Raw genomic sequence first — 25,189 nt, forward strand, 5'->3', positions numbered from 1 at the left:
AAAAGGGAAAAGAAAGGAGATACGAAAAAGAAGAAGAAGCAGAAGAAGAGGAGGAGGAAGATGAGGAGGAGGAGGGGGAGGAGGTGGAGGAGAAGTACCACGCGATCTCCTCCTACGCTCTTGAGAAGAGCTCTGAGAAAGTGTTCGTACCTTTTAAAACGCGATATTGCGAAGGCAAGGCTAACGGAAACCACCGAGGGCCGCGAAAGAATCTGCCGTTGTCAGAGTCCTTTCTCTTCACCTTCACCTCCTCCTTCTTTTCTTTCTCCTCTTTTCCTTACTCCTTCTAGGTACTTCTCCTTCTTTCGATGAATTCTTCGTTCTTTTCTTCGTTAAAACGTGCCGTGAGATAAAGTTTCAAAGCCCGATGGAGATATTCGTGTTAGTCCTTCCCATTGGAATCCTCGATCAAGTGATCGTGAGAATTACGGATTGGTTAAACGAATTTCGTTTTCCTGATGTATCATTATTTAATCTTTTTCTATGACATTAATTATGTCAAAAAACAATTTGTATTATCGTTTAATGTAAAATGAATAAATTATTAATCCTTTTAAACAATAAATGATGTCTTTAGCGTACTATACGTTTCCTATGTCAAAGTTTAATATGGCATGCCAAAGACGTTATTTGGTATCTCGTCAGTTTTGTTTACTATATTTAATAGTTCGATCATCGTTTTATTTTAAGAAACTCTTGTCTTTTATCAGATTGAAGATGATAAAATTAGATGAAACCTGTTCAATTTCTCCTTAGAAAATTTGTTGCCTTTGCAAGAACTGATAAATTGGTCAATTGATTTTAAAATTGATTTAGTTTTAGATCTAAATTCAGTAAAATGTCGGACTAAATACAGAAAATGAATTTCTTCAAAATAACACCATTTTATCAGATTCAATATGTAGAAATTTGCATATTATATATTATATTCCTTTTCATTGTTATCCTCTTCTTATTCCTGGCGGTACACGTCGCACAATGCCAAAATGAGAATGGAACGGAGAACGAATGGTGGAAGAAGGAAGAAAAATAGATTCGATGGTAATCGCACTCCGAGCGATTGTGGAGTGTACAAGAAAGAGGTCCACAGTGACAAAGAAAATTATGACCGAACATTTTCTTTCTGAGGACTTATTTTCTCTTTTTCTTTCTTTTTTCTTGTTCTTATGGAATACGATTTTCTTACAAAGATATTCTTCCTAATTACATGCATTTATTCCTAATTAACATAATACTGTACGTTCTGATTAAATAAAAAAAAAAAAAGAAAATATTTTCCTTATTAAACATTTTTATATTGTTTATTTTTATTTCTATTAACTATCATCACCTTAACTACAAGTAAATATAGTGCTAAGAAAAGACATTACATAATTTTTATAAGATAGTTGCTTATTAGTAAAAATGTTTATAAATGTTGTATGAGCACAAATATCAAAAAAAAATATATATATATTTAATTGGCATCATAATTGGAGTGTTAAGTATTAAAAACGTGTTATATCTAAATAAAATTAAACAAATTTACAAATAATTCGGTAGCTGTTCAACGAAATAATTTCAATAAATTATTTCAGTAAATATCAGATATTTACTATTAATTTTCCAATCAATTTCATATACCCTTTCTCTTAACTTTCCTGATCAGCCCCCTTGAATATGAACACACAAAAAGTCGCATTAACCGGTGGCGTTTAATTCGAATCAAATGTACACCCTGAGAAAGTAATTGAAGCGCGTTGCCTACGAGGGGTAGCGGATTTAGACGGCACGCGTCCTGCCATCTTCGCGGGGACCAATCACACGGCTTCGTGGCTCACAGGAAATATAGAAACTGGACGGTGAATGAGTACAGATTGGTTTCCCCTCGTCGACGAAAACACCGTCACGATTCAATGGCAAACTTCCAATTAAAGGGACCATCTCTCGATCATTACTTCATTTTCTTCCTTTCTTTCTCTTTTTTCTTTTTTTATATTTATTGAAAAGAGGCACGAAGATCTTCTCACCACCCAATATTTTTCTTCTCAATTAATCTTTACACCTTATATTAAAAAAATAAAAAAAAAAACATTTTACGTTCAAATATGTTTAATTATTAATTAATATTAAATACTCAAAATTTCTCTTGGTATAAAATTATTCATATAAACAAAATGAAGATCGATCAATTCGAAAATTCATTTATATGTAGACTAGCCAATTATATTTCTTCGCTATAGATAGATAGAGTTTGAATTTTCTCTAAATTTCCGTATCAAGGATGGACCTTACGAGGAATCGATTTGTTATAGAGTTAAAGGTGAACCTTCATTAGAGATTCTTCCTTTGAAAGTCGAAATTGCGGTTTCCCAGTTGTGTGTATATGTATATGTATATCTATATGTATATGTATATATATATATATTTGTATATATATACTATATATACTATATATACTATATGTATATATATATATATATATATATATATATATATATATATATATACTAATATAACTAATTATTGGCACGTTACCCCAACGTGAATTCTCTAGGGGACACTTCAGATTTACATGCTAATAGACTTTTCACGTGGTAGTATCGATTGATAGCGAAATGAGAAGGGTTGCTGAGCTTTTCGAGTGTTTCTTTCGAATCAAAAAAGTAAAAAAGAGAAGAAGAAAAAAAGAAAAAGAGGAAAAACAAATATGAAAATTATCGATCAAATAAAGATTGAAAAAATTCTTTGAAATATTCGCTATAAAAAATATTTAATTGGCTATAACTAAAGGTAAAGAAAACAGTTTTTAGCGTTAACGGACAACATTGTCGAGCTTTGTACGGAAGAAAGATCGGCGAGCAACAAAAAGAAAAAAAAAGGGAAAGAGAAAAGAAAAAAGAAGAGAAAAAAGAAATAAATTCAATTTGCGCGCGCGATACCGACGAGTGAGCGTGAATTGAAAGGAGGGATAAAGGGGAAACCGAATAAAGGAAGTGGGCTATAGTGAACGACGCTGACGTATTCTTTCGGAACACACTGCTGCGTGCCGTTAATAAAGATGCCCTTGTGTTTACCGCGTAGAATGAAATTCAGGCAAGTGTCTCAGGCTATACTATGGCTTGGTCAAAGAGAGAAAACTGTCATTCTTTTCTTCTACATACGTACTTCACGATGGTAAGAAAAAATGATTATTTCTAATGAATCCAAAGGATAGAAAAGTGAGTGAAAAATTAATCAAAAAAAGGGTTGCAAATTAATATATATAATAAATAATTTTTAAAGATATTATTTTTAAATTACACTAAAAACTATTCGTACACTCATTTTATTATAAGTGATACATCATTTTAAGTCTTATAAATTTTAATTATTAATAGGAAAATAGATATATAGAAGAATATTTATAAAAAAAATCAATATAATTCAAAAGAATAAAACATATTATGCATGTTTATTTCAATTATAAGATATTTACTATGAAAATTCCTATGTATACAAATACTGTACGTATTGATTTTAATAAATGCATTAATTATAATATTTATATTTTCTTATGGAGCATTATTGTTTTTATCCTTAGTTCGTTGCGTTTATAATTTATATATAAGAATTACAATAAGAGGAAAAGCAAGAGAAAGAGAGAGAGAGAGAGAGAAAGAAAAAAAGAGAGAGGGAAACCGAGACGCATAACTTTCTAAAAATAATATACAATACAATTAAGAAATATATATTTATAAAAAACCATGAGTGTACAAATACTTTTTATATTTAATAGGTAGATATATAAGAATCGACAATACATGTCACAATCGATCACGTAAGAAATCTAAAGATTAGAAGGAACACTAAATACTTGTCGAAAGATTACACAACGTAAGTTTGATCTTTTTCAACGTTCATGACCTTGGTTTACCAAGGCCGAAGAAAAGAGCAGAGTCCTTAGAAGCGTCCTCTCGTTTGTTTAGAGAATAAAATAGTAGTAGTAGTGGTAATCGTCAAGACCTTCAGCAATTAAATTATTAATGTAAAGGAGAACGACGATAAGAGCAATGAGCGAACGTAGCTGATTTGGGGCAAAGAGAAACGAAAGCAAGTCCTGGCACGCGACCGTGCAAGCGGACGCATGCGTTTTAAAGCTCGCACGCTTTAGTCTCGAAGTATAAGTGCCCCATTAGGAACGTGCGTATATATGCATAAGTAGACCAAGTGGCTAGGGCCATAATGTTAAGTAAATAATGGCCAAACTCGTGGCCTCTTATTATACCACTCAAAGCAAAAGTCGCACTCGTTAGTGACGGCGTTTAATTCTCTCTCTCTCTCTCTCTCTCTCTCTCTCTCTCTCTCTCTCTCTCTCTCTCTCTCTCTCTCTATCTATCTATCTCTCTTTCTCTCTCCTGCTATATGCCCCAACCTTTCCGTTCCTTTATCGAATTCCTTCCAACCTGGCTCATTCTCACCCTTACTCGAGTGCGTACACGCACGTAAGTGAGAAGTAAGAAAGCGAAAGAAAGAGAGAAAGAGAAAATGTACCTATACATACTTATTTACTTTTGTTAATCTCATTTTCGTGTCACTTTCACTTGCAAAGATGACATACTTGATAATATGATATAAAATAGAAAAGAATGAAATATTTTTAATAAGTAATAGATATCATAAACAAATTTGTAGTATTTACTAAGTTTTCAAGATGTTATTTTTGTTGACAGTGATTACAATAGGAAAAATTTAGAGCACTTTTAATTTTATTTAATTTCTTTTACAAGTTTTGAATAAGTAAAACAATCAAATACCATTTTTAAAATGTTTTTTTTAAATTGATGATCCCTATGTTTTGAAAAATATGACCATCACTATATCAATCCCTTCCAAAATCATGCTTCTTCAATTATTTATTTCTATTACTAAAAATAATCGAGATCATGCTTCTAGTTTCAAGTGACTCACCGGATACATAAATTATAATAAATTGTAATTTTAACAATAAGACATCAACTTCAAAGCTGGGGAACTTAATAGGAAAATCCAATGTTAACAAGAATATCGATATCGATTTGATACAATGATTGAAATTAAAATGGTTCATTATAAATTACGAATTAAAAATGTCCTCGGTTGTTGATCGTCGTACGAAATATTCGTCGATTTAAGAATTTCGAGCATCTTTGAAATGCTACGAGTTCCACGAATCGTCGTTCATTTTATTTCAAAACGGAAAACGATCTATGTAAGCCCCTGGTTGCGCGAGACCCGTCAGGTACACTTATGTGTAATGACTCATAATCGGTACTCCGTTTAGGCGGAGCTAACCTAGGGTAAATTTACATGGCTGCTACGATATAAGAGTTCGTAGACTCTTACGATTATGTAAATCGCGGTAATTGCGTCTAATTCTAACAGATTAAAACAAAATAATATCTTCTATTGCTCTTTTTTATTCATAATATAAAAAAGAATATCGATTATATAAATATAATATCTTAAACGTTAGTGACGGTGTTAGTTTATATTAAAAATATGAAACAAAGACTTAAGAAAATGTTTTATTTGTATAATGAAAACTCTACTGTGTTGAAATTATTAAAAAGATCGTTGACGGAAGAATTTTTTTTTACGTTGATAGACGCATAAAATAAGTTGTTCGATCTCCAATACAATACAGAAAATTGTAATACTTGAAACTTAAGAAACTTGAAATATCATCAATAAATAAGGAAATCTTTTTCTTACGTAAAAAAGAATTATTCAAAAGATCAACAATTGCACTTACCACCGACGATCGAGTCAGGTTTCTCCTGTTTCGGTTGTCTGTAATCGTCTTGGATCGATCTTTTTCGTTGCAGTATACCACATTCTGGTTGCGTCAATTGTGTTTGAATATGAGCTGCCGCTGCGGCTGCAGCAGCAGCCGCGGCCGCGGCTGGAATAGCTAGGCCCGTCGGATTCGCGACGTGGACCGGATGTGGAGATGGACTATCGGCTGGTGTCGTTGCTGTAGCCGTACCAGACAATACCGGTGTACCAGTGCAGCTGCTGGTATTATACTGCAGTTGCAAACCGAGTTCACGAGCTTCACTCTCTTCTTGAGCCTGCTGCCTTCTTAGAGCGACCTAGGAGACATATTTCTTTGATTAGAATCAATTAATTGATTTTTGATACATAGATAAATAAGACTTTGTAATTATATCTGCTAGAGTTGAAAGTAATCTTAACTTAGGGAGATTGTAATTAGAGAATTCATCACTTAGGTAATCTTGATTTAAGTAAGAGAATTTTGAAAGCGTTGATATATAGTTTCGAAGTAATTGAAGCATTTGAATTACGAATTCAAATGAAATGGAATTATATTTTTCTATCCATATCAATTTCAATATTTCCTTCTAGATAATATGTGTTAACTCGCTGTTAATTTTTCAATGTTATTTAATTTGGTAAACAGAACCGAATTGTGAATTCGAACGAAAAGAGATTAAATTCTTTTCCATTCAAATTATTTTCGATGTTTCGTTCTAATCAATATATGTACATTCGTTTCTTATTAATTGTTCAAAGAGATGTATATCTAAATACAGTGTAAATAAATGTTCCCAAAATTAATATGAAAGAATGATCGATTATAGAAAATTTTTTTGTTGACCCATCACGTCCCAAATAAGATGATTTCTTTGAAAATTCCAGATCAAATTTGCAAGGAGTCTATTGAAAGTTTATCGATATGGTTACAATCGGGTCTACAAAAGGAGAACGAGGCAAGTAATTTAGAAGTCAATAAGCGGGGACGTGCCTCGCGTGCGAAGATGAATTGGGAGCTTTCATGGGAGGCCGCAAGTCTCTGTCAAGGGATCACGTCTCCTCGTCGGTGGTGCGACCCTTCCGGCAATATTCGGAGCCCTTTCAAATAGATACATGCACCCGCACGGGTGTTAATTGTACCGAGTAGAGATACCTCATCTCCGGAAGGCAGCTTGGTATGTTGGAATGCTGCACGTTTCAAGGACGATCTCTCTTTCTCTTTATCTCTTTTGCAAGGGAAACTCCCTCGAAATGATCCCACCGTACATACTATTGAGAAATACTACGGTTAAATATCTTGTAAAACGCACCCCACTTGCTACCTTCTTTCATTACCTTATTCATTTTCACTCTTTACTTGATCACGATATAACTATGCCACGCTATGAATTTAATATTAAAATCTTATTCGATTATTTATTACCATTAAATTACTATATAACTAATCGTAATAATTTGAAAGTAGATTAAATATAAAAATAGAGCGGATGAAAATAATATTTCATTGATCTAGATTTTTAAAATGAAATCCTTGATGTAAATAAGAGTCTCCTGCAGAAAATTTTTCAAATAGAAAAAAGTGTTCCCCAAAATGGCGAGACGTACAAAACTTTTATACATCCTTTACACAATAGAAACGCGATATCCATGACACGTCAAGAACAAAACTTCAATGATCTTAAAGTAGATCGATGACTCTTACCATTCTCCTTACCATTCAACTGCGATCTCAACGAAATCAAAAGCTTACCGCACTCTGGGTTGGAGCAATTTTCGCGTCTAGAGACGTTCAAACCTTCTTTTCTCTTTTGTATTAAATGCTCGAGAACAATGGGAACCAGGAAACGGGCTGAAGAAACATAAGAGGAGAAACGACGGAAAAGAGAGAGAAAGGGATGGTCAGAGGGCGATGAGAACATTGTTAAAAGAATCGAGACTAGGGTAACTGGCCCGCTTGCTGGGACTATTGCGTTTCTATGATCGCCTGCGTTTAAACTTTTAAACTCGACGTATATATTACGATCCCTCGTAAAAAAAGGGAAAAAGGAGAAAGGAAAAAGACATATGTTCCTGATTCATACGCATGTATATATATATATATATATACCGGACACATTTTTTGATTTACAACTACTATGGCGCCGTGGTGTTCCATTAAGGATTAGTGATTTGAAAAATTATATACTTATGTCCTATAAATTGAACGATATATTTTTACGTACATACGGCAACGAATGACGCACTAAAGCTGAAACGGAATAGCAAAACTATTTGGAAACTCCAAATAAATTGAACAGACCACGGCCGCTTTTGAGAAGAATGCGGCTGGTTTGGGTTAAACAACGAAAAAAAAACGAAAAAGAGGGAGAGAGAGAGAGAGAGAGAGAGAGAAAGAGAATACGCACACGAAAACAAAAACAAAAAAAAAGAACGCCCGTGCGGAAGCAACGATTAAAAGTGGATCATTCATCGTGTTGGCCGCCCACTTTCGCGGCAACGAGTTTTTATTTTCATCCATTGGCTGAAAATGCCGGCGAATTGGTGCGCTTGCGAAAGAGAGAAAGAAAATGTGCGCGGACGCGCACCGTCGGCCGGAAAAATGAAAGTCGATAGAATTTACTCTCTCTCTCTCTCTCTCTCTCTCTCTCTCTCTCTCTCTCTCTCTCTCTCTCTTTCTCTCACACTCACACATACACAGGCATGCATCGTAACGCTCATAAATATACATACGGATTGAATCAGTGTAATTGAAATTTTTAGCGTTTTCCCGATCGAACTCGACGATTTTCGAGCAGAGCGAGTGCCATTTTTCTTTTTATTTTTCTTTCTTTTCCGCTGTATTTTTTTTCTTTTTCTTTCTTTACTTTTTTTAAGATTTTCTTTTGAACAAGAATTAATCGTGAGACTGATTGCGAAGAAAAATAAAGCTACCAGGAAAAATATAATCGTCGAGAGAAGGATCGATAGATAAATAGATAGACAGATATATAGAGAGAGAGGGAGAGAGAGAGAGAGAGAGAAAGAGAGAGTAACAGAAATGATTTTAGACATGAGAACGAATATGATAGATGAAAGGTCGCCTTAACGCTCAAACGAATATTATCGAATAATGCATTTGACAGATTTCGAATTATGCGGCCAAATGCATGCCGTCGGACGAAGTCATGGACGGCGGATAAATATTTTTTCTTGCTATTTCTCAAAAAAACATTTCTGTACAACATCGTACGACGGAGACAAACGATTATAATATTATGTAATTATCAAAAATCTTAATTAAAAATTGTATATTTAATAAATCAAAAATCCAAGAGATAATACCAAGTTTTATTTCTTATATTTAATATTATCTTATTTATGATTAGAGGAAGCATAAAAACATTTTATACAAAAATAATTCCACTCGAAATCTGATTTTATTAATTTTTGATAATACTACAAGTATTAAATTTATTAAATGTTGCATCAGTGAAATGAGGAATATTGATGCAAGTATATTAAGTTAATATGTCAGTTTTGATATCAACATCAACCAGTATTAATATCAAATCTTAAAAAGGAACATTATCGAATATCAAACATAAATGCTTATGATCTAAAATTTATGTAAAAATTTATGATTTTTAAAATTAATCTAAAACTCATGTGATCTATTTCAACAAAAACAAAATATAATTTTATTCTAGTCATTGAAACTTTTGTATAAGAAAAAAAGAAAAATAGAAGAAAAGTATTGGATGCAGTAATGTGGCATGGTCCAGACCACAATAGAAGAAAAATGTTCACTTTGATACGCGATCGGAAGAAGAGTTAGAAGAAGAGAGATAGATAGATAGATAGATAGATAAAGAGAGAGAGAGAGAGAGAGAGAGAGAGAGAGAGAGAGGCATGAGGTGGTGAAATGGTAGGAGAAAGAAAGAGAGAAACACGTCTTAGCGTGGCACCCTCTACTGGCTCCGGCGAAACGAAGATTCACGCCTACCATGAAACGTTTCACCCCCTCAACGACCCCCTGTCGACGCGCCTACCACTTTGCGCATCGCCGACGTAGTCGATAACGCAATTATTCTTCCAGTATCGAGCATCGGGTGACGCCGATCGATGGCATCGGTAACGGTGCATGAAACGAGCGCTCTGAACGTCGACGCGATCCCTGATATTACTTCAGAGATAAAAATCCCACACAATACTACCCTATCTCTTTCTTTCTTTCTCTTTCTTTCTCTCTCTTTCCGAATTGCGTCTTTATAAATCCATTTATATCAGTATATGTATTTTATGTAGTTACATTAAAAATGTAATAATATTGATTATTATTTAGGCTCTCAAATTATTTAGTTATTCATGATTTTTTTAAGACATCATTCTATTTTTTGTTCAGGTAAAGAATAAAAAAAGTATAGCCATAGATTCATATTTCCATTAAGTATGTTTGACGTTGTATATTTAGTCTATTTTATCTTTTTTGTTGAATACAAAAAATGATCGAAAAGTGAAACTGTCACTTATCTTTCATCTGACGATACTCTAAGATCGCTTCCTTTCTTCTTTGTCACTGGTGTGAATTTCGAAAGATCTCATATAGAAGTCCGTTGAAAATGGTGAGAAGATGTTTATCGTATTCTCTCTACTACTATTTGGACTACAGTGTAATAACGTCTGAAACGTGATAGAGGGTAAATTCTTGGATCGGATCCCAAAGTAGAGTTTTCTACAGAAGAAGAAATGGAAGGAACATTTGTTCAGATAAACTGTAATACTAGTTTGACAATTATTACGTAAGATATCTATTAAAATATAATATATGTGTTTTCAAAAAGTCTTTACAAAAAGTAAGTAAATAATTTTGAAAAATTTGTGATCACACAATATTTGATATTTATTTGGAAAATCAATTTTTTAATCTTGAATTATCTGTTCAAATGTATAATTTGTAAAAGAGAAACTCCTGCTATATACACTCAGAACCATTTAAGTAACTTAAAGCAAAACGTAATGTATACGTACCGTTTAACCCCCATAGACAAAGTGCACACATGCGTTAAACAAGAGGGAGAGAAAGAGAGCGAAGGGTTACAAGCATAGTGGGGAGAAAGAGAGAGAGAAAGAAGAGACAGGGGTCATATATCTATTACAAACCGAAACTAGGTCCTTACAAGCTCGATATATCGTACATCAAAATATGAGAACGGTACGTCGAGATGAATATAAAAAAAAGAAAGAAATATGAATATAATATACGACGATTGTCAAAAACGACTATGTAAATGAATTGTATGAGTGACATAATATATTCTATGAATGAAATGCAAGAAAGATTTGCTTTTATGATTATGAACATACAAACACACACAAATACATATGGTGAACATCGAGCTAAAAATATTCAAAACTACTCTTGTTTCTATCGTCGGTTTGGCTGAACTCGTTTCTCGGATTCTCTTTTAAAAAAATTAATCTTCGCAAAGAGTTTTCCAATTTCCAAAAGTTTGACAGTATTTTTGAAATTGATGAATCCTTACATGATCTTACATAAATAACATTGATCAAAGGCACAACTACGTGTTAAATATACCATAATATTAGATATATAATAAAAAAAAAGAACAGAACCTTTTTTAATTTAATCGCCTTTTTTAATTTAATCACCTTTTTTAATTTAATTAATCGTTTAGACGGGTGATATAAAAATGATCGGTGATTTGGTACCAGCTGCTCACTACTCTTATAAAAAAAGAAATCTTATAATTTCTTTTCGTTTTTTTTTCTTCTTTTTCTTGTTGTAACCGACATCAGAGCTCACGGGCAAATTACACCCTATTCTAAAGCTATAGGACTTAGTTGTCCAAGGTGAGGGTGAAACAGATACAATGAAGTGTAGCAAAGAAAGGATATTAAGGTTTCGAATGAAACGGATCACGGCTGTTGAGAATAAGCCTATCACCTAATGTAAGTATACGGTGTCACAAGTAGGTCAATAAACATTGTACGAGGGATTGCTCCCGACTCTATTCTCTCTCTCTCTCTCTCTCTCTCTCTCTCTCTCTCTCTTTTTCTTTCAAGTACGTATAGTATTACGATCCTGTAACGTTACGCGAGGCAGTGTGTCAAACTTTACTGGAAATTTTACCTGCCGTTCACTCAATGATCATCTTTGTAAAGTTTGAATAATGCTAAAAAGTTATAGAATGTCGAATAGTTGATGGATATCATAGTAGGCCGATTATCAAAAAATTTTATCATTTTTTTTTTATCATAATATCAGTGAATTGCAAGTTCAATATGATTTTGAATACATTTCGACAATTGTATGAATTATAAAAAAAATATAATACTATACAAATGTGTATAATTCATTATGTGTATAATGCATAATGTGTATAATAGCACAAAAATAGCATAAAAAAGTAATGTGTATAATGTATAATATGTAATAGCACCATAAAAAAAGGGCTAATATTTTGCAATCTACTAAAATTATGATTAAAACAAAAAAAAAAAATAAAAGGAAAAAAAGGTAGAGTTTAATGAAAGATTAATGAGTAACATGGTATTTATAATACGCTTGAAAGTGACAGAACAAGAATAAATTGGTACAAAGCGTCTTCCAAGAGTACGCAACGGGCCACCTGAAAATTCGTGAGATCACCCTTTCATAGGTACACCCACTAGCGTAGGAAAGTCAAAAAGGGTATCCGACGCAAAGCTTACATTGTGGTATGCCGATATTTCATACTCGGTTGACTACGTAAGGGCCAAGGGAGCGCCGGTAGAGTCTTTATGCACGGCAGAGAAGTGGAAAATGCACGCTCGACGGTGCAGCAACACCGAACGCTGTTTTATTAATTACTTTGCAAAAGTAGAGAGAAAGAGAAAGAGAGAGAGAGAGAGAGAGAGAGAGAGAGAAAGAGAAAGAGAGAGACGTAAACAAAAGATCAGGTAAAAATAAAAAGCAAAGCTCTACGATACACGCCTCGTTATGTTAAAAACTTTTTTCCTTTTTTGTGTGTTATTCTCTTGTTTCTCGATTCTTCTTATTAAACTTTTTCTACGAAGGAAAATGATTAACACAAAACGATGGCGATTCCATTTTTGTGATACCAAAATGTTGTCTTTGAAAACTACAAATAATTATTATTTATTCTGACACGTTATTAAGTAAATATATTTTAAAAAGATCTGAGATGTTAAAATGCTCTCTATTTTCTTGATGCCAATAATGATAGCAAAATGAAAAACTCGTAAACGAGATACCGGATATCTTTTGAAAGAATAATCAATTCTTGTAGGTTTCATTATCTCAGAAAAAAGTTTGTAAGATCAGTTACATTTAGTCAGCCGACTTCGTATACGATGGTAAAAAGAAAGAACAACTTGGCTGCCCTCCAAGTGCTACCCTCGAGCATTCTCGCATACATCACTTTTATAAAACGGAAGGAACTGTTTGCTACGGTAACATCTTCGAGGCGTTTTCATTTTTTTTCGTGTATTTAAAGTAAATTGACAAAAATCTACAATCAACTTTTATTTCTTGATCATAATATGCAAACACAGAGAAGAAAAAAGACACTATATCAATATTATCGAAAAATTAAAAAATAAATGAAGCAAAAGATGAAATTTTTAATTTCAAGATAATTCAGTACTCTATAAAAAAAAAAAACATCTATTTTTATCATTGAATTATCAACTTTGTTTAAAAACACGATCACTTGCATACAAACACGCGTTATAGAATAAAACTCTATCGAATCGTTTTTCAATAAACGTTATAAAAATTGAACGAACTTGGTATAAGAAGAAAATAAATATGTAACATAAATCTTTTCTTACCTGGGCTGCCATAACGCGTTGCCTTTCAGCGATAAGAGTACATTTCGCACACACGCAGTCCCTCCATCGGCAGTAACGCTTGTGTCCCTTAAGGGCGGAAACGACCCCGTGATTACGACATCTAGCACACTTCGGTGTCCTCTGATATCTCTCAGCACTGGCTCGTAGAAAAAAGGCTGCTGGTAATACGTGATGTTGTTGCTGATGATGTTGTTGTTGCTGATGCTGCATTAGTTGACCGACATCGACGCCGAGTCCGACACCTCGCGGCAACGACATCCTCCTGAACTCTTCTCCTTTTTATTCTTCTTATATATTCTTATGCAGAATATCCTCCTTACTTTGTATCTTCGGTAAGCATTGATGAACGAATTCTAATCCCTCTCTATCTCTTTCTCTCTTTCTCTCTCTCTCTTTCTTTCTTTTTTTGTCTCACTGTATTTTCCTGTTATCCATGAGCGATCGAAGGTCACCCGACGGCAACGCAACACTTCGTTTGACGACAATCGAGCAGACAACACGAATAGATTGAGAAAAACAATAATATATGTATATGTATATATATATCTATATATATCACGTACTTGAGTCCAGCTCGTAGAAGAAATTAAAGCGACTATTAGAAGATAACTATGAGCTAGGAGGGTCGCGCGCACTTTTCGAAAATATCTCGGAAGTTATCGGAGAGAGAGAAAGGAAAGGACCCGCGCGTTCGAGTGTCGAGGAGCAAAATGCAGGATCGGCGGGTCACCTCGTTCCGTCTCTCTCTCTCTCTCTCTCTCTCTCTCTTTCTCTATCTCTATCTTCCGGAACCTACTCCCTCTCTCTCTCCCTCTCTTTCTCTCTTACACTCAGAGTCTCAACTCTAGAAGCTCTCTCTCGCGCTCCGCCACTGTCAACAATTGCAGCATCTCTCGGCTGAGTCGATTCAGGTATCGTGCGCCGGTAAAGGGAGGGGGTGAAAAGTGAGACAGAGATAGAGAAAGAGAGAGAGAGAGAGGTAGGAGTAGAGGGTGGAAGAGGAGGAAGGGGTGTTGAGACTGGTATTTCTATTCGGAGGGTAAGTTAGTGATAGTCCGATGGTGTGGTAGTGTCGACGTTGACCGCGTAGAAAGTGGAATCTTTCGAGTAGGAGAGGGAAATGAAATAGAAAAAGAGAGATAGATAGAGAGAGAAAAACAGTACCAAGAATGATGAGAGGGGAAGGGGGTCGATGAGAGTCACCCCGGTAAAATTTATCGGTGTGGGATAGGGCCGAGAAACCGCCAGCCCCTCCGACAACCCCTCTACGTAGGAGAGAGGCGCGCGAAATAAAACACTGTGCCACAGTGTTCCACCCCGAGCTCTCAGCCAAACACGGGGACGCTTGCTGGGAACGCCACGCCCGTGGCAAGCTCCGATTGGTGCTCCGAATGGTTCCCCGGAGATGTTAAGAGTTTATATCTGCCAGAGTTAAAAGGGGACATACCTAGCCGCGTATCCACCTCCGACCCCACTCACTTTCTCCCTCTCTAACTCACTTATAGGTGAGTATGTGTGTATTCTGTGTATATCATCAGTGTGGGTATTATATCTGCGGGAGAAAGATAGAGAAAGAGAATGCGTGTACCACTACTACCATTATCACCACTGGCAACGTCTTTCTCTCTCTGTCTCTCTCTCTCTCTCTCTCTCTCTCTCTCTCTTCACCACCCCCGGAACGACGCAACGAACCAACACATTACTCTTTTATTTAAAACCCGTTTTAATGTAAAACACACAATGCGGACCGATGCTCAGACGTTTCTATATGCTCCGCCTTTTGTTTCGACCAACTGTTTTTAACTATACACGCCTCCGTCGTTCCTTCCAACCTCCGCCTCACTCTCTCTCTCTCTCTCTCTCTCTTTCTTTATTTCTTTCTTTCTTTCTTTCTTTCTTTCTTTCTTTCTTTCTCGACGTTACTAGTTCCTCTCTCCCTCACCTTGCCTCTCTAACCAACGTTGCGCCCCGTCAACAGCAGCACTACTATCGTAATCGTAGTCGTCGACGCCGACGTTCGTCGTTCTGTATTGGACGAACGTATTTTTTTCCTTTCTTCTCTCAGCGGGTACTATAAATGTTCTCCTATAAACTACGACCATTACCAACCACCACCACCATCATCACCACCACCTCCACCACTATCATCACCACCACTAGCATAAGCGCCGTCATCGCGGCCGACGACGACGATGTCGACGTGCCTTTGAATTATACTTCAGAAGAAGAGATTTTCAATGGTCGCTAACCCCCCATTGTCGTTACCAATGACGAACGATTTTATAGTGATCTAATGTACAGATGTTATTTACCCGCAATAAGAATGAAATAAAAGCATTGTGCGCATTATGATCCCGTATCTTTGCTTACCTATATCCTTTTTACCTGAACTACCACTGCTCACCCTCTTGATTACTTACACACACATGTTTTACCTCCGTATATATATATATATATATATATATATATATATATATATATCTATGTTTTCTAAACGTGGCCAACCACGAACAACTACCGTTCACAGAGTAAGGATGCACATAAGAGACTCGTGGCTTTACGAGAATCAGATTATTTTTGAATTTAATAGGCGTGAGGGAGATCCAAACCGGAAAACCAATACGCGTTATGTATACATGTACATATGTACATTTGTATGTATATATATATATATAATATATAGGTATAGAGTACTCTACTCATGATCCTTTTCCATCGTATAATTTCGAGAAAGCAGAAAGGGTAAGCATGTTTGCCTTGATGTTACGGAATGATAATTTATTATTCGCTCCGAGAGACGAGATAAGGATCAAAGGTTTGACCGCGAAAAAAGGAGAAGCGTTATGGAAGATTCATCATCGAGAATTATAATAATAGCGGCATTGAAAAAAGAAGGAAAACGCTTCGATGACTTTCAAAAGAAAAGATTTCCCATTTGAAAGAGGTCAGAATGCTTTTCTTGCGTATTCCTCTTTCATTAATAAGAAACGACGCATTTAAGAATGTTTGCTTATCTATCGATACAAAAATAAGCTTTTGAATATTTTTATTTATTTCATGGTTTTAATAGCGTTGTTTAACCTTCTATAATGTTATGTAACTTTGAAATCACGCACTTTCATATAGTTATATATATATATATATACATATACTATATATTATAATATGTAGGTATATTTTAAATTTTATTCTATTTTATCATAAAAAAATTAATTTTTACTTTATATCCAAAAATTTTTAATATTTTTTAAATATAAGTTATTATATAATTATGTCAGCATAAGTAATACTAAATTTTCACATTATATAATTTTTGTGTAAATAAAAAGAAAAACTGATTTATAGTGCTTAATGAATTTATGATTGGTACTGTGTAATTGGTAGAATTATCGAATCAATGAAATTGGTGAAAAAGAAACAATGAAAACAAACGGGAAAAAAGAACCCGAGAACGTGCTAATTGTAAGAATTTGTTCGATAAGGAAGAAAGAATAAACTCAATTTGTATTACGGAGATATACATACATATATTTTGTACTTACAGGTAACTTTTTTGTACTCTCTCTGGTATTAACAAACTCGAACGCCATTTAATAATAGCAACAAAAAAGACATATAATATGTAAAAAAATCTACTTTGTATTTTTTCATACGAACACATTATAATTACTTTATCTTTGTTAATAATATTTAGTTATGTAATATAGGTACACGTTAAAAAAGAATAGAGAGATATTTTGGAAGCGATAGATATAATAGGAAGAACGAATAATAAAAGGATTAATCCAATTTAAAAATTTTTGATATGTACACACTGAGATTATTTCTTTTTTTTTTTCAATTTGAATATTTCAACGAAATATTTTACTAAACGTATCTTTTAATATGCGAATTTTTCGATATCAGCTTATCATGAATAAATTCTCTAAAAATGAAATTTATCGCGATTGGAATAAGTTTCAAACGAGACTTATATACTGCTACGCCTTAAAATACATAATAGAATTTTTTCCTGCTGTCCACGAGCTTGTATTCACATGTCCGCGGATTAAATATCCCATTTCGATTCGAGACAAAAGGGAGAATCACATGAATGTAAATGGTAACACAATCAACATACCATTGATACTACTTTCCTTTCTTCAACAGCAAAAAATGTGAACAATGAGAAATGAATGGCAAATGCACGTGAAAACAAATCCATCGTTATTACCTATCTCTATACCTTATTCACAATATCAATTTTTTCTTAGAGACACTCGAAACAAATAACATATATTATAATATATCGAAAATAGATCCTAACGTAATAGATTGATTTAATTTACAATAACGCGATTTTTGATAATGACGTGTGAATTGAAAATTAAATTTTATCGCTATCTGAAAATATCGATTAGGAAAGATGTATATACTCATAATCTACCTCAAGTATATCACTTAAACGACGATTGCTCGAATTAGAAAAAATTATCTTATGGTGGTACTTCATACAACGATTGGAATAAGTTTTCGTATTTTTACGTTCTTGATATAATACATGCGTATTAATGTTTGATAAAAATATCTAAAGAAAAAAGTAAAATATTCCTTTGATCACATATTAATTCGTTTTTAGTTAGTCTATTAAATCGCTTTTCTAAAGAAAATAATTTCTATTCATTTCGTTTAACATATTATATAGGTACTACGAAAAAAAATATCGAATGGGGTCTCTCAGCTTTGGAATTCTCTCTGGCAAGTTCTTTTGTGCCTTCTTTCGCGAATAAAACGATTTTTACAACGATCACATAGGTGCCATCTATAGACGCGATTATGAAGCTTCCTTGCAAGTGGCATTGAACTCATTCAAAACGCATAATGCAAGTACGAACTTCGTATCTCAAAAAAAAAGGATTAAGATTTTCCGCGCTTTTAAGATAACGGTGATATAAGAAATTACAAAAAAAAAACGAAATATTCACTTATTATAAATAATTAATGAATAACATCGATAAAATTTAATATTTCATAGATAATTAAATTAGAAAGAAAGAGAGAGAGAGAGAGAGAGAGAGAGAGAGAGAGAGAGAGAGAGAGAGATACAGAGACACAGAGAGAGAGAGAGAGAAAGAGAGAGAGAGAGAGAGAGAGAGAGAGAGAGAGAGAGAGAGGAAGAGAAAAAGAATAGAAAAATAAAACGAACTATAATATTATGTCGAATAAAAGAAAATCAACGTTTTCTCTCTCAGAAAATTGTCTTGATCTTAAATATTTCATAATACGATTTGATTTTCTCGAGAATCTGTTTCGTAAGTTATACGTACGTATATACATACATAAACGCACACATATACTAATACAAAACGCACATATACATATTCTACGTATCATTCGCTGCTCTTCCGCTGGCGATGCAGCTGCAGTGTCATCGGGATTCACCGTTGCAGTGAAATATCGTATGACTTTTTGACGTGCTTTTAACAGATTGAATTGAAAATGGCTCTCTGGCTCCGACATATTTGCGGGCATATCCATATCCCGGGAACGACTATACGAATAGGCAGGCGACGAGGGAGATGACATGCGTATATATATATATATATATATATAAATGAGTGTGTGTGTATGGGAGCGCTTATATGTATGTTTATGTGCATATACGTACCAAATACACATATACATAGAGAGATACATCTATATAGTTCATGTGTATATATATGTGTGTGTGTATATATATATATACATCACTACATAGAAACGTACATACAGAGTCCTCTTTCTTTTTTATTTTTACACATTCGCTGATGCCGCACATTGCAAGCTATGCTCCGGTAGAAACGACGAGGAGGAGTGGAACTGGACAGGTCCATCGAATTGGCATCCGTAGAAGGGTGGAAAAATAATGTCCCGGCTTATTTTTTAAAGTTCTGAGGTTAAAGTTTAGAGAACATAGAGGAGAAAGCTTGCGAAGCTCTCTTTTTCTCATTTCTTCTCTTTCTATCTTTCTGTCTTTCTTTCTTGGCAAAAAAGTGATAAATGTAGATATATACCTAGATAGATGTGAATATATAGATATGTCGATATTACGGTGCCCAGTAAGCGTAGACCAAAACCTCTGTCCAAGTGAAGCGTTAAAAGCTGAAAGCTCGGCTGGACCTGGGTTATATATCTTCGGCAACCCTTCAAACACAGAGACTAACTAAAGCCACGCGTATCCTATCCGCGCTCAATCTTCCCTCTTCCTTTCTCTCTCTCTTTCTTTCTCTTTCTCTCTCTCTCTCTCTCTCTCTCTCTTTCTATTTCTCTTTTCCACGATCTCTTTTATACGATCATCAAAAGTCACGTGCATTGAATGTCCGTTCATCGCCCAATCATGTTTCAATATCGCTTTTGTGAAAGGGTACATGCCAAGATTTTTATACACTACATCAGGATAATTCTGAGAATTCACCGTTTTTTATGTGCACGTCAAAAACAGATATCCTTCAGGGTTACGCCTTTTCTCGATTTTTCAATATTTTTTCAATATTTCGTCCTTTCGAATTTCCCGCCTTTTAATTTATGATAAAGCTTGGCGGGAGTTTTGAAAAAGTCTTTTATGATGTATCGCAATAGGAATTTTTTAAAGAATTTCGTCACTTCATTAAAATAATTCGTTACAGAATAATACCGAATAGTTTTTTTACAAAGTTATAGCTATTTAAATCCTATCCATGACTATTTGATTGTATTTTATTAATTGTGCATATTAAACTAAATATAATATAAAATCTTATTTATATTCAAGAGATTTGAATATTCAACTCATTTTTTCATATAAAATTGTTTAACTGCGTATATCTATGAATATAATAGAAATGCAATGCATCACATTTTTTATTGATTTTCGAACTCTCAGTACCATTTGTCGACTAAATATTGAAACTAGTTTTAGATATGTATCTATTGATGATAAACAGTATTTATTTTAAGCAAATGTATTGAGTATTTGCAAATGATAACAATCTTCATTGAGGATTTTATCAACAGGTAATTTAATAGTTCCTATTTATTACAACAGATGGCACTGATTACATTTTCCTCCCGTATAATGAAGATTTCTGTAATACCCACATGAATTGATTCTTTGGTATTTTGAAAAAAAAAGTATTCGAAAGATGATTAATTTGTGAGATACTTTATAAAAAATGTTCAAATATTCATGCAACTATAATAAGTCATACCGTTTTTTGGTTAAAATAAGAACAAAATGTTAGAGAAAAAAGATGAATGATTCAAGATGAATGAATTCACAGTCATATTTTCTTCGCAAGTGGACATACACATGTATTATTTTTTTCTCAATTGCACGTGCATTATTGTATTTGTATATATTATACTTAAATAATAAAAATGTCTTACTTACAATTTAATTTATCATATTGATACTATCAGAACATATTTATATGCCTAAAAAATCAAACTATTTTGAATTTTTTTCCATAAGGAATAGATTATTATCGTTGACTATTTGAGAAAGTAAAGAATATATAGAAAAGTTAAAACCTGCGATGTTTATTAATAGAAAAAATTATGAACTTTATAATAAAAAATGTTGAAAAGCTTTGGCTTTAGCAGTTTTTGAAATATTAACGTTTATGTTATCAGAAAAACAACAAAATAAACGTGATCAACTATGAATACGTACGTATTTTATTATCGATATTATCGATTTTATTATCGAGAGTGGAAACAAATGAATGGAACCACCGAGTGTAGACCGTGAATCGCAAAATATTAAGTATTGCCTTTTCATTTCAAAAAATATTATCTTTTTACTTCTGTCTTTGATTTTTTCTTTAATATGCGTATCAATAAATGAAATTAAAATTTATATATTTTGGTATCTCATTATTTTCTTGAAGTTTATTACTTAATTTATTATTTATTATAATAAATTTTCTATTGTTTGTAGATATTTCTACGTGAATATTGTAAAATTAAAGCAATTTTTACTATATCTACTGAATTCGTATATAGACAATAATAATTGTATTCGTATCATATCAGTTCCTTTACCGATGGAAAAAATTAATAGCTGTGTATATTTGTGGAATATTAACTTGTAAAGTAAATTCACAATTATAAAATAATTATTTTCATAGGATCGAATTTATTATCAGTACTATTACGTTATTGCAGTTGAATGAATTAGATGGATTTTATCAATAGAAACGAATTGTGTCTGTAAAGAAATGAATTCATTATAAAGAAAAAGCAATCAAACTTTCTTGAAAAACCGATCTTAATACACATAAAATCCTGTTGATGTGACAAAAAAAAGAAGTGATTAAAATTGTTAAGCAAAAATTCACGTTGAATTTACACGAATTGCGGAAATGCGAGGAATTTACTGACAAGCAAATTGAAACAATTAACTAAGCAGTAAAAAGTCATTTGATAAGAAATTATCTTGAACTTCTAATGTATGTCCTTGTTTATTGGTTCACAATACAGTCACAATTAATTGATTTAAGACATCCGATAGATACAAAGAAAGAATTTTTAACTAAATTAATATGAAAGTAAAAATAGAACTCGCATATAATTTCAAAAACTTAGTGTCAAGTCTAAGAAAAGAAAAAAGAAAGATCTCTAATCCTTTTTTCTGAGTTTCTGAGAAGAGTCTTTCGTTGATTCCAACCATAATCTTAAATCGCTGTTTATCTCAGGCAAAGAAATTTCAGGTTCAAGTTTCTTGATGAATTCGTTTAAGTGCATCTTCATGCCAATCGTCGTTTGCTTACTGAGAATAATTGTGTGAATGAAGTTATCTTGTAGATTTATGAACCTGTGCTCGAAATAGAAACTTTTCTCGTCCCAATAAATTAACTGCAATGGAACAATATCATTTTATCACAAAAGCTCGACCACAAATTTTATCTTTATCCTTTAATTGTTTTCAAACTTTAGATTTTACCTTAGTCGTGATTTTGTATATCATGAAGAATTTAATCGGTCGTCGATACCTTGTACATAAGCCACCAAGAATTGCCGTGACACCCATTTTTGTTAAAAAAGAGAATATTTTGGTTTGTAAGAAATGATGGTAACGAGAAAAATCTAATTCACGTAGATATCTTGCATTGTTCATATGTGACATTATGTCCAAGTCTTGAGTAGTACATATACCTGCATAACGAAAAAACAAAACGAATAATCTTGTTCTTTTATTATGGATTAATTACATCGATCTTAAGTATCTAGATGAGATAATAGTGATTAAAACAGTATATAAAAATGTTTATGAAAAATATACTAAATAATCTAATAATCATTCATTTGAGCGCATTTAACTAATGCTTAATAATTATTATGATAACGAATTGATTTTTTATATTTTTTTTACGATTTGATTATGGTTAAATAAATAACAATGTAAGCAAATTTTTTTTTTAACAAAACTATGTTGTATAAAAAAATAAAATTATTTTTAAAAGTGTTGTATGCATTGAAATATTTATCATAAAAAATTAATTGACAACGTTGTATTCTGACATAATAGATAATATTCTGAAAGTAAAATTTGATAATTATTAAATAATAGTATCGACATTAGAAGTAAATGAAATCGAATAAAATACAGAAATTGTTTAAAGGAAATGAAATTTGATTCGTTAAATACTTACTGTAGATTGTAGTTTTATCTAAGAGTTTTGCCTTTTTTTGAATAAATTGGGCCCAAATAAACGTGAATATTAATCTTAGAAAATAATTAATATCAAAGAAGAAATAAAGAATGGCAATAACCGCCCTGAGATAATAACTCACCATTCTGTCTTGTCAAAATATACAAATAACAAAATATATAAATTATTCAGACAAATAATTCTTAATAGTCAGAAGAACGAACAAGAGTGTGAGTTAGTCTAATGATGAAAAAATACTGATCGACTTAAGCAAAAGTTATCGTATAAAGACGAATAATATAAGTACTTTCAATGTATTTATACGTCTGTGTATGTACGATAACCGCTATCATTGTGTTTATACATTCGTGTAAGTGCAATAACTACTTTTATTATTTTTAAACGTCCATATACATGCCGAAAATAAGTAAAATATTATCAGCTCAATTGTTTATTCATTTTGCTTCATATAATTTCATAAACATTTAATTTATAAAAATAGAATTATAAAATTCAATATGAATTATAAATAAAAGTATTTAATTATAACTAATTCAAGCAACTACGATTCATTACTATTCGATGAATACATTAATATTCGATAAATAAAAAGATACGGTATTTTTATATAAATTACAATAATCTATTTTCATTATTATTCAAATTTATTTATCAAAGACTTTCATTAATGCATTTATTTATTTATCATGCGTTATTCTGAATGAAAAATATATATTTTCATTATAATATCTCCATCCGCCTGAATGCAGGCATGTGCTTACTGAAAATGTAACTTCATTTGCATTTCAAAATGCATTCTTCTGGATGTATGTATTCATCAGGTCTTGTACAATAGATTTTTAATCGAAATAATAAAAATCAATCTATCAAAATATGGTGATATAATGATTACCACATATGATCGATTTTGATATATCATAATCAAACACAGTTACAGTTTCGCTGTAAAGATGTATCACATTATTTATTGCATAAAGGCTATTAGGTCAATACTGTATATATATATATATATATATATGTGTTTGTGTATATGTATATGTATGTATGTACTTACGTGTATATGTATGTACAAATATATGAAAATCGTATATTAGACGAAATATAATCGCATGTGACAGATTAATGAAAGATCATTAATTAAAGCATCGTTAATAGACAAGAAAAGTATCGATATCATAAAAAAAATAAGTAGAAAATTTGAATTTGTCTCCACAATAGGAATTGTCTCCAAAAGGACGCAAAGATGCTAATTTTATTTTCGCGACTATTTTTTAAATGAGACTATGCCACGACTTGCGAACATTCACGCGTGGAAATTGTCTTTTTAGCAATCGATTGGTATATAAAATAAAGATGTACGTTAGAAAAAATATATTAATTACTTGAAATTAATGAGCCGACAAAGCATCGCTATAATCGGTAGCACAACATAATTAAAAATGGCGGAGTCATCAAACGCAAAAAGAATAAATGGACATTCGCGCATGCGTTGTACATCTTTGTCTACATTTAAAATCCGAATTAATTACATTTGTCTTGCTTTTGATACTCCCATATATTTTTATTACATGTTTTTATTGTTTTCAATTAAAAAAATTAATTTTTAAATTGACTCGCGGTGTATCCTAGTTACATAGTCGAACTAAAGAGGTCACTTCGATTCCCTGTTAGTGATTTGGTCGCTATCTTGGATATGATAACAAGTAAATATGGTGTTTCGTTGCTACGCATAATTATAGGTAATTAGTAGATTTTTTCAAACATAAACCTTCTTCCATTATATTAATCGATAACTGAACGCACGATTTTTACAAGGCCGCGTTCGCATATCGACATGTCGTAACGTTCGAAAGATATTCGTAAAAATAATATCTACCTCTCACAGATCA

At 32.7% G+C, this 25,189-nt stretch overlaps 2 protein-coding genes across 2 annotated transcripts in view; both read right to left on the reverse strand.

The window, feature by feature from the left end:
* LOC124424672 (doublesex- and mab-3-related transcription factor B1) overlaps positions 1-14,372 on the reverse strand; it is a 37,016-nt gene extending 22,644 nt beyond the window's left edge. Inside the window, exons 1-2 of the mRNA XM_046964052.1 lie at positions 13,609-14,372; positions 5,753-6,092 (exon numbers count right to left, since the gene is read on the reverse strand). Of these exons, the coding sequence (XP_046820008.1) occupies positions 5,753-6,092; positions 13,609-13,887 (619 nt within the window). The 5' untranslated portion in view covers positions 13,888-14,372. The remainder of the gene's footprint in view (positions 1-5,752; positions 6,093-13,608) is intronic.
* A 7,873-nt stretch (positions 14,373-22,245) lies between these two features.
* On the reverse strand, positions 22,246-23,424 carry LOC124424783 (protein THEM6-like). The gene is made up of 3 exons (XM_046964286.1): positions 23,280-23,424; positions 22,571-22,782; positions 22,246-22,482 (listed from the first exon to the last, which is right to left on the reverse strand). The coding sequence occupies exons 1-3, from the start codon at positions 23,422-23,424 to the stop codon at positions 22,246-22,248; spliced, it is 594 nt and encodes a 197-aa protein (XP_046820242.1).
* Positions 23,425-25,189: the final 1,765 nt, after the last annotated feature.

The sequence above is a fragment of the Vespa crabro genome, chromosome 6 (genome assembly GCF_910589235.1).
Source record: "Vespa crabro chromosome 6, iyVesCrab1.2, whole genome shotgun sequence".
Taxonomy (NCBI): domain Eukaryota; kingdom Metazoa; phylum Arthropoda; class Insecta; order Hymenoptera; family Vespidae; genus Vespa; species Vespa crabro.